Below are 10,561 nucleotides of genomic sequence, written 5' to 3' on the forward strand. Positions count from 1 at the left end.
GGGTTAGAAGTTGACAAATCCAGGAGGATGTGGAACCCTCAGCCAGGTGTCCTCCAAACCTGGATCAAGAGGGTTCTGCCCACCCGGGACCATCCAGAGCAGATCCTCCCGTGGTGGAGAAGACCTCTGAGGATATCTAGTGTGGGTTACGACCACCAAAAGATGGAAAAAAAGAGATTTTTCTGGCTCAGAAGTTGACAAACCCTGGAGGACGTGGAACCTTCAGCCAGGTGTCTTCTCAACAGGAATCAGTGGGGACCATCCAGAGCAGATCCTCCCGTGGTGGAGAAGACCTCTGAGGATATCTAGTGTGGGTTACGACCACCAAAAGATGGAAAAAAAGAGACTTTTCTGGGCCAGAAGTTGACAAATCTTGGAGGATGTGGAACCTTCAGCCAGGTGTCTTCTCAATAGGAATCAGTGGGGACCATCCAGAGCAGATCCTCCCGTGGTGGAGAAGACATCTGAGGATATCTAGTGTGGGTTACGACCACCAAAAGATGGAAAAAAAGAGATTTTTCTGGCTCAGAAGTTGACAAACCCTGGAGGACGTGGAACCTTCAGCCAGGTGTCTTCTCAACAGGAATCAGTGGGGACCATCCACAGCAGATCCTCCCACGGGAGACTGATGGTGGAGAAGACATCCATGTCTTCTTAAGACCACCAAAAGATGGAAAAAATGAGATTTTTTGGGGGTTAGAAGTTGACAAATCCAAGAGGATGTAGAACCCTCAGCCAGGTGTCCTCCAAACCTGGATCACCTGGGTTCTGCCCACCTGGGCTCACTGGGGATCAATCCATCATGGTGGACGGATTGATGGCGGAGAAGACCTTCAAGTGTTGCTGAAGACCACCAAAAAAGATGGGAAAAATGAGATTTTTCTGGCTCAGAAGTTGACAAACCCAGGAGGATGAGGAACCTTCACCCAGGCGTCCTCCAAACCCGCGTGCTGCCCGCCGGGCACCATCCAGGTTGTCTTCTCCTGCGGACCGCGGGCCCGGAGCAGCTCGCGGAGCTCCTCCCGCGCCCTGCACCGATGCCTGGCCAAGTTGCAGCTCTGCGAGAAGCTCCTCCCGCACCGGGGACACGCGTAGGGCCGCTCCCCGGTGTGACACCTCTGGTGGGCCGCCAGCCCCGAGCTCTGCGAGAAGCTCTTGCCGCACTCCCCGCACTCGTAGGGCCGCTCCCCGGTGTGGCTCCTGTGGTGGACAACCAGGCTGAAGCTGGCGCCGAAGCTCTTCCCGCACTGCCAGCACACGTAGGGACGCTCCCCGGTGTGGGTCCTCCTGTGCTTGACCAGCGTGGAGTTGTGCTTGAAGCCCACCCCGCAGTCGGGGCAGCGGAAGGGCCTCTCGTCCGCGTGGACGCGCTGGTGGAGGAGGAGGTCGGACGTGGTGTGGAAGCTCTTCCAGCAGCGGTCGCACTCGTAGGGCCTCTCGCCGGTGTGGATGCGCTGGTGGACCACCAGGGCTGAGTTGCTCTTGAAGCTCTTCCCGCAGTCGGGGCAGCAGAACGGCCGCTCCTCGGCGTGGCCGCGTTGGTGCTTGAGGAGCGTGGCGGTGGTGTAGAACCTCTGGTGGCACTGGTCGCACTCGTAGGGCCTCTCCTCAACGTGGTCGCTCTGGTGGATGACCAGGCTGGAGATCTCCTCACACTCGTAGGGCCTCTCCTCAACGTGGTTCCTCTGGTGGACAATCAGGCTGGAGCTCTCACTGAAGTTCTCACACTCGTAGGGCCTCTCCTCAACGTGGTTCCTCTGGTGGACAATCAGGCTGGAGCTCTCACTGAAGTTCTCACACTCGTAGGGCCTCTCCTCAACGTGGTCCCTCTGGTGGACAATCAGGCTGGAGCTCTTGCTGAAGTTCTCCTCACACTCATAGGGTCTCTCCTCAGTGTGGTCCTTCTGGTGGACAATCAGGCTGGAGCTCTCACTTAAGTTCTCCTCAACGTGGTCCCTCTGGTGGACGATCAGGCTGGAGCTCTTGCTGAAGTTCTCCTCACACTCATAGGGTCTCTCCTCAGTGTGGTCCTTCTGGTGGACAATCAGGCTGGAGCTCTCACTGAAGTTCTCCTCAGTGTGGTTCCTCTGGCGGATAACCAGCCTGGAGCTCTCACTGAAGTTCTCACACTCATAGGGTTTCTCCTCAGCATGGTCCTTCTGGTGGACAACCAGCCTGGAGCTCCCGCTGAAGTTCTCCTCACACTCCTCAGTGTGGTCCTTCTGGTGGACAACCAGCCTGGAGCTCCCGCTGAAGTTCTCCTCAGTGTGGTTCCTCTGGTGGATGACCAGGCTGGAGCTCTCGCTGAAGTTCTCACACTCGTAGGGCCTCTCCTCAGCCTTCTGGTGGACAACCAGGCTGGAGCTCCCACTGAAGTTCTCACACTCGTAGGGCCTCTCCTCAGCATGGTCCTTCTGGTGGACAATCAGGCTGGAGCTCTCGCTGAAGTTCTCCTCACACTCCTCAGTGTGGTCCTTCTGGTGGACGACCAGCCTGGAGCTCCCGCTGAAGTTCTCACACTCGTAGGGCCTCTCCTCAGCGTGGTCCCTCTGGTGGACAATCAGGCTGGAGCTCTCACTTAAGTTCTCCTCAACGTGGTCCCTCTGGTGGACAATCAGGCTGCAGCTCTTGCTGAAGTTCTCCTCACACTCATAGGGTCTCTTCTCAGTGTGGTCCTTCTGGTGGACGACCAGGCTGGAGCTCCCACTGAAGTTCTCACACTCATAGGGTTTCTCCTCAGCGTGGTCCCTCTGGTGGATGATCAGGCTGGAGCTCTCACTGAAGTTCTCACACTCATAGGGTCTCTCCTCAGCCCTCTGGTGGACGATCAGGCTGGAGCTCTTGCTGAAGTTCTCCTCAGTGTGGTTCCTCTGGCGGATAACCAGGCTGGAGCTCCCGCTGAAATTCTCCTCACACTCCTCAGTGTGGTCCTTCTGGTGGACAACCAGCCTGGAGCTCCCGCTGAAGTTCTCCTCGCGCTCCTCACCGTGGATGAACCGGGGTTTCACCAGCTTGGAGCTGTCACTGAAGCTCTGCCCACACTCCAGAAGGTGGAACGGCTTCTCCTCCACGTGCGAGCGCTGGTGCACCACGAGCTCCCCGACGCTCCTGAACCTCCGGCGGCACTGCTCGCACTCGCAGGGTTTCTCCGCAGCGTGGCTCCTCTGGTGGACAATCAGGTTGGAGCTGTTGGTGAAGCCCTTCCCGCACTGGGGACACTCGTAGGGCCGCTCCCCGGTGTGGCTCCTGTGGTGGACGATCAGCTGCGAGCTCCTGCCGAAGCTCTTCCCGCACACCCCGCACTCGTAGGGCTTCTCCCCGCTGTGCGTCCTCTGGTGGACCACCAGGTAGGAGCTGGTGCTGAAGCTCTTCCCGCACTGCCCGCACGCGTAGGGGCGTTCCCCGGTGTGGACCCTGCGGTGCGTGGTGAGCGTGGAGTTCTCCCTGAAGCCCTTCCCACACTCGGGACAGCGGAACGGCCGCTCCTCGGTGTGGATCCTCTGGTGGCCACGGAGCGTGGAGCTGCTCGGGAACCTCTTCTGGCACACGTCGCACTCGTAGGGCCTCTCGCCGGTGTGGTTCCTCTGGTGGACGATCAGGTGGGAGCTGGTGCTGAAGCTCTTCCCGCACAGCCCGCACTCGTAGGACCTCTCGCCGTTGTGCATCTTCTGGTGGACGATCAGGTAGGACCTGGTGTTGAAGCTCTTCCCACACACCCCACACACGTAGGGGCGTTCTCCCGTGTGGATCCTGCGGTGGCGGACCAGGGACGATCTCCACCTGAAGCTCTTCCCACACTCGGAGCACCCGTGGGGCTTCTCCTGCCCACCCTGGAGCTGCTCGTGGAGCCCCAGCTCGGCCTCAGCCACCAGCTCCTCGCTGCTCTCCATGCTCAGCTCCTGCTCTGGGGGAGCAACGACAAGGACACGATGGGATTTGCCCCCGTGGGGACAAGGACATGATGGGATTTGCCCCCGTGGGGACAAGCACACGATGAGATTTGCCCCACAAGGACACAATGGGATTTGGGATTTGCCCCACACCAATGACAGGGTGGGATTTGCCCCACAATTCTGGGTGGGATTTGGGATTTGCCCCACAAGGACAGGATGGGATTTGCCCCACAGTTGAGGATGAGATTTGGGATTTGCCCCAGAATTCAGGATGGGATTTACCCCACAAGTTCAGGAAGGGATTTGCCCCGCAATTGAGGGTGAGATTTGGGACTTGCCCCACAAGGACACGATGGGATTTGCCCCGGTGGGGACAAGGACACGATGGGATTTGCCTCACATTTGAGGGTGAGATTTGGGATTTGCCCCACAATTCAGGACGGGATTTGGGATTTGCCCCAATATTCAGGAAGGGATTTGCCCCACAATTCAGGATGGCATTTGAGATTTGCCCCACAGTTGAGGATGAGATTTGGGATTTGGGAATTGCCCCAGAATTCAGGATGGGATTTGGGATTTGCCCCACGAGGACACGATGGGATTTGCCCCCGTGGGGACAAGGACATGAGGGGATTTGCCCCACATTTGAGGGTGAGATTTGGGATTTGGGATTTGCCCCAGAATTCAGGATGGGATTTGGGATTTGCCCCCAACCCAGCATGGGATTTACCCCACAATTGAGGGTGGGATTTGGGATTTGCCCCACTATTCAGGATGGGATTTGCCCCACACCAATGAAAGGGTGGGATTTGCCCCACAATTCAGGGTGGGATTTGGGATTTGCCCCACGAGGACACGATGGGATTTGCCCCACAAATCTGAGTGGGATTTGGGATTTGCCCCCATCCCAGCATGGGATTTGCCCCACAATTCTGGGTGGGATTTGTGATTTGCCCCACACCAATGACAGGGTGGGATTTGGCCCATGATTCAGGGTGGGATTTGGGATTTGCCCCACAAGGACACGATGGGATTTGCCCCAGAGTTGAGGATGAGATTTGGGATTTGGGATTTGCCCCACAATTCAGGACGGCATTTGGGATTTGCCCCAATCCCAGCATGGGATTTGCCCCACAATTCAGGGTGGGATTTGGGATTTGCCCCCATCCCAGGACAGGATTTGCCCCCACCCCCCTTTCTCCCCCCAGGCCGGGCTGGCAGCTGCCCCAGCACACAGAGGGTTAAAAGGGGCCCTGCCTTCCTCGAGATTTCCTGAAAAATCTCTTTTTTTAGGGTTTTTTCCCCTCTCCTGAGCAGCTGAGGAGCCTGTGAGGAAAAGATAAACAAGAATTATCTGCGGCTGCAGAATGCCACAGGCGCGGCCGGGATTGGGCCGCTCTGGGTGTTTTTAATTTGTTTTTAATTTGTTATTAATTCATGGCCAATCACGGGGAGCAGGCTCGGATTCTCTCAGGCTCAGCAGCTTTTGTTATCATTCCTTTCAGGATTTTTTCCTTTTGAGCCTTCTAAAGGAATCTTTTCTTGTATTTTTAGTAGGGTTTAACTGTATAATTTTCTTTTAATATAATATATACCTTTAAATATACAATTTTAATTAATATCTATATTAATACATAGAGTTTTAATATTTTATTTATTTTAAATACAATATCTATCTTAAAAAATAAATCAGCCCTATAAAATAATAGATAATAACTAATACAAAATAATAAATCAGCGCTCCCAGTTCCCTCCCAGCGCTCCCAGTACCGCTCCCAGCGCTCCCAGTTCCCTCCCAGTACCGCTCCCAGCGCTCCCAGTAAGACCGAGCTCCCCCATCCGCGCTCACCTGCGGGCTCCGGGGCTGATGCGGCCGCGCTTCCTCCCGCTCCTCCTCTTCCTCTGTCCCTCCTCTTCCTCCTCCTCTCGCGCTCCTGCTCCTCCTTTCCTTCCTCCTCAGTCCCTCCTCTTCCTCCTCCCGCTCCTCCTTCTTTCCCTCCTCTCTGCACTGGGAGCGATACTGGGAGCGCTGGGAGCGATACTGGGAGGGAACTGGGAGGGAACTGGGAGCGATACTGGGAGGGAACTGGGAGCGCTGGGAGCGATACTGGGAGGGAACTGGGAGGGAACTGGGAGCGATACTGGGGGGGAACTGGGAGCGCTGGGAGCGATACTGGGAGCGCTGGGAGCGCTGGGAGGGAACTGGGAGCGCTGGGAGCGATACTGGGGGCGCTGGGAGGGAACTGGGAGCGCTGGGAGCGAACTGGGAGCGCTGGGAGCGAACTGGGAGCGCTGGGAGGGAACTGGGAGCGCTGGGAGCGATACTGGGAGCGCTGGGAGGGAACTGGGAGCGCTGGGAGCGATACTGGGAGCGCTGGGAGGGAACTGGGAGCGCTGGGAGCGATACTGGGAGCGCTGGGAGGGAACTGGGAGCGCTGGGAGCGAACTGGGAGCGATCAGCGCCGGGCGGCGGGCGGGGCCGGACAGAATGGGCGTGGTTATGCAAATCAGGGAGCGATGGCGCGCTGCGATTGGTGGGCGGGAGGAGCGCGGGGTTTGCTCGGTGACGTCATGGCCGGGTTTGGGGAAACCGGAGCGTTCAGTGAGAGGGGAGCGGGAATGGGAAATGGAATCGGGAATGCAGACAGGGAATGGGAATGGGAGAAAGGAACGGGAAATGGAACCGGGAACGCGGACATGGAGCGGGAATGGGGACAGGGAATGGGAATGGGGACAGGGAACGGGAACCGTGGGGTGCCGAAAGTCCTGAGGAAGCCCCAAATCTGTCCCAGGAACCCTCAACTCCCTCTGGCCCAGCATCCCACTCATCCCGTGGAAGATCCTCCCATGTCCCAAACCTTGTCTTCGTTTAATATCTTTATTTTTAAACTCAGATTTAAAAAGGACAAAGAGAAAAGCCAGGCCACAGGGAGCCAGAAGGAGGTGGAGCCCCCAGCCAGGTGTGCTCCAAACAGGGATCACCTGGGCTCTGCCCACCTGGGATCACCCAGAGCTCTGAGACCAACAGAGCTGGACCAGATCACAAAGGTCTTCCCACCCAGGGTGGACTCTAATGCTGGGTGCGTTGGTGCTTGGTCAAGGTGAAGCTCCTGGCGAAGCTCTTCCCACAGTGGGGACACTCGTGGGGCCTCTCCCCGGTGTGCATGCGCCGGTGGTCGATGAGGGCAGAGTTGCGCCTGAAGCCCTGCCCGCAGTCACGGCAGCGGAACGGCCTCTCCTCGGTGTGAATGAGCTGGTGCTGGCGGAGCACGCTGCTGCTCGTAAAACTCTTCTGGCACTGATCACACTCGTAGGGCCTCTCCCCGGTGTGGATGCGCCGGTGGACGATGAGGACAGAGATGTGTCTGAATCCCTTCCCACACTCACGGCAATAGAACGGCCTCTCCCCGGTGTGGATGAGCTGGTGGCTGAGGAGATTGGAGCTCCTCTGAAACCTCTTCTGGCACTGACCACACTTGTAGGGCCTCTCCTCGCTGTGGATGCGCCGGTGCCTCTTGACGGTGGAGACGCAGTTGAAGCGCTGCCCGCAGTCAGGGCACAGGAAGGGCCTCTCGTCCGTGTGTGAGCGCTGGTGCCCCACGAGATCATTGCTCCTCGAAAACCTCTTCTGGCACTGGTCACACTGGTAGGGTCGTTCCCCCGTGTGCCTCCTCTGGTGGAGAGTCAGTACGGACCTACACCTGAAGCTCCTGCCACACTCCCCACACTCATAGGGCCTCTCCCCAGTGTGGATTCGCTGGTGGAGGATGAGGCTGGAGCTTTGCCTGAATCCCTTCCCACAATCAGGACAGCAAAATGGCCGCTCGTTGGTGTGAATGAGCTGGTGACTGATGAGATCAGAATTTTTGTAAAATGTCTGATGGCATTCATCACACTCATAGGGCCTCTCCCCCGTGTGGCTCCTCAGGTGGACATTCAGGGTGGATCTCCTCCTGAAGCTCCTCCCACACTCGGAGCAATGGTTGGGCTTCTCCTGCCCACCCTGGAGCTGCTCATGGACCCCCAGCTCTGGGCTCTGACCCTGGTCCAGGGTGGGTTTTTCACCATCAGATCCCGTGTGGATTCTCTGGTGCACAATCAGGCAGGATCTCCTCTTGAAGCTCTTCCCACACTCGGAGCACTTGTGGGGTTTCTCCACCCCACCCTGGAGCTGCTCATGGAGCCCCAGCTCGGATCTCTGAGCCCCTCCATGGCCCAGGCTGCCTCTTTCCCCCTCGGATCCCCGCGCTCTGCCTTTGCAGCCCCTCCTGCTCGGGGATCTCCGCGGCTTCTCCTCCCCGTTGGCTTCTCCCTGCCGAGCCGTGGAGCCGCTCCCAACGGCCTCAGCCACCAGCTCCTCGCTGCTCTCCATGCTCAGCTCCTGCTCTGGGGGAGCAAGGACAAGGACACGATGGGATTTGCCCCCGTGGGGACAAGGACACGATGGGATTTGCCCCCGTGGGGACAAGGACACGATGGGATTTGCCCCCCTGGGGACAAGGACACGATGGGATTTGCCTCCCCTGCCCCACAAAAACCCTCCCGGAGACCCCCAAGATGGGGTCGGGCCGAGCTCCCCCTCTCCGCTCACCTGCGGGCTCCGGGGGGCGATGCCGGCGGGGCCGGGGCAGCTGCGGCCGGAGCGCGGGAACCGCGTGGTGTTGGGGCGCCTCTTCCTCCCGCTGTTCCTGTTCCGTTGTCCCTCCTCTTCCTTTGTCCCTCCTCTTCCTCCTCCTCCTTCTCCCCCTCCTCTTCCTCCCGCTCCTCCTCCGCTCCGAGTCCGGCCCGGGCAGCGCCGGCACCAAAATACAGGCGGGGTGAGGGCGTGGTTATGCAAATCCGGGAGCGATCGCGCGCCGTGATTGGTGGGAGGGAGGAGCGCGGGCTTTGCTCGGTGACGTAATGGTGGGGGGGGCAGCTGGAGCGTCCGGAGAGAGCGGAGCGGGAACGGGGACCGGGAACGGGGACCGGGAATGGGGACCGGGAATGGGCAACGGGGACCGGGAATGGGGACCGGGAGCGGGATTGGGGACAGGGAATGGGAACAAGGAATGCGGAACACTATTAGGGACAGGAACAGGGAATGGGGATCATGGGGTGCCCAAAGTCCTAAGGAAGCCCAAAATCTGCCCCAGGAACCCTCAACTCCATCTGGCCCAGCATCCCCCTCATCCCCCGGAAGATTCCCCCATGTCCACATCCTCGTCTTGGTTCAACATCTTTATTATTAAGCTTGGACTTACAAAGGTGTATAAAAATAACAGAGATATAAAAAGAAAATCCAGGCAACAAGGAGCCAGGTGGATGTGGAGTCCCCAGCCTGATGTGCTGCAAGCAGGAGTCAAGGGGGCTCTGCCCACCTGGGCTCACTGGGGACCATCCAGAGCAGATCCTCCCGTGTGAGATGGAGCTGGAGAAGGCCATGGAGCTCTTCCCACTCAGGGCTACCCTCAGTGCTGGCTCTGTCGGTGTCTGGTCATGCTGCCACTCGAGGTGAAGCCCTTCCCACACTGGGGACACTTGAAGGGTCTCTCTTCAGTGTGGATGCGCTGGTGGGTGATGAGGGCACAGTTCCGCTTGAATCCCACCCCACAATCAGGACAGCGGAAGGGCCTCTCATCCGTGTGGATGCGCTGGTGCAGGAGGAGATCACACGTGGTCTGAAACCTCTTCTTGCACTGATCACACTCATAGGGCCTCTCCCCGGTGTGGCTCCTCAGGTGGGCAGTCAGGTGGCAGCTCTGGGTGAAGCCCTTCCCACACTGGGGACACTTGTGGGGTCTCTCCCCAGTGTGGATGCGCCGGTGGACAATGAGGGAAGAGTTGTATCTGAATCCCTTCCCACAGTCATGGCAGTAGAACGGCCTCTCCTCGGTGTGGATGCGCTGGTGACTGACGAGATCAGAGCTCCTCAGGAACCTCCTCTCACACTGGTCACACTTGTAGGGTCGCTCCCCAGTGTGGCTCCTCAGGTGGACAGTCAGATGGGAGCTCTGGGTGAATTCCTTCCCACACTGGGGACACTCATAGGGTCTCTCCCCGGTGTGGATGCGCCGGTGGACGATGAGGGCAGACTTGTGCCTGAAGCCCTGCCCGCAGTCACAGCAGTGGAACGGCCTCTCCTCGGTGTGAATGAGCTGGTGGCTGAGGAGCTCGGAGCTGGTCAGGAACCTCTTCTGGCACTGACCACACTCGTAGGGCCTCTCCCCGGTGTGGATGCGCCGGTGCTTGCGGAGATCCCCGCTGCGCTTAAACCTCTTCTTGCACTGATCACACTCGTAGGCCCTCTCCTCGCTGTGAATGTGCCGGTGGGTGATGAGAGTGGAATTTTCCTTAAATCGCTTCCCACAATCACGACAGCGGAACGGCCGCATCTCGCTGTGAATCCGCAGGTGATGGTGCAGCTCGGAGCTGCTCATGAACCTCTTCTTGCACACACCACACTCGTAGGGTCGTTCCCCCGTGTGGATTCTGCAATGCTCCATCAGGCGGCATCTCCACCTGAAGCTCTTCCCACATTCTGAGCACTTGTGGGGCTTCTCCTGCCCACCCTGGAGCTGCTCACGGAGCCCCAGCTCGGATCTCTGAGCCCCTCCATGGCCCAGGCTGGCTCTTTCCCCCTCGGATCCCCGCGCTCTGCCTTTGCAGCCCCTCCTGCTCCGGGATCT

At 58.5% G+C, this 10,561-nt stretch overlaps 2 protein-coding genes across 2 annotated transcripts; both read right to left on the reverse strand.

Moving 5' to 3' along the window:
- Positions 1–576: 576 nt before the first annotated feature.
- On the reverse strand, positions 577–8,788 carry LOC134434023 (zinc finger protein 850-like). Its single transcript, XM_063182717.1, has 5 exons — positions 8,485–8,788; positions 6,971–8,279; positions 6,920–6,923; positions 5,743–5,935; positions 577–3,904 (listed from the first exon to the last, which is right to left on the reverse strand). The coding sequence occupies exons 2-5, from the start codon at positions 8,263–8,265 to the stop codon at positions 888–890; spliced, it is 4,509 nt and encodes a 1,502-aa protein (XP_063038787.1). The 5' UTR covers positions 8,266–8,279; positions 8,485–8,788; the 3' UTR covers positions 577–887.
- A 312-nt stretch (positions 8,789–9,100) lies between these two features.
- On the reverse strand, positions 9,101–10,540 carry LOC134434024 (zinc finger protein 3 homolog; the record flags this gene model as incomplete). The annotated part of the gene is made up of 1 exon (XM_063182718.1): positions 9,101–10,540. A coding segment is annotated over one exon (1,197 nt), but the record flags the coding sequence as incomplete, so codon positions are not given.
- Positions 10,541–10,561: the final 21 nt, after the last annotated feature.

This window comes from Melospiza melodia, unplaced genomic scaffold, assembly GCF_035770615.1.
Source record: "Melospiza melodia melodia isolate bMelMel2 unplaced genomic scaffold, bMelMel2.pri scaffold_299, whole genome shotgun sequence".
Classification (NCBI taxonomy): Eukaryota; Metazoa; Chordata; class Aves; order Passeriformes; family Passerellidae; genus Melospiza; species Melospiza melodia.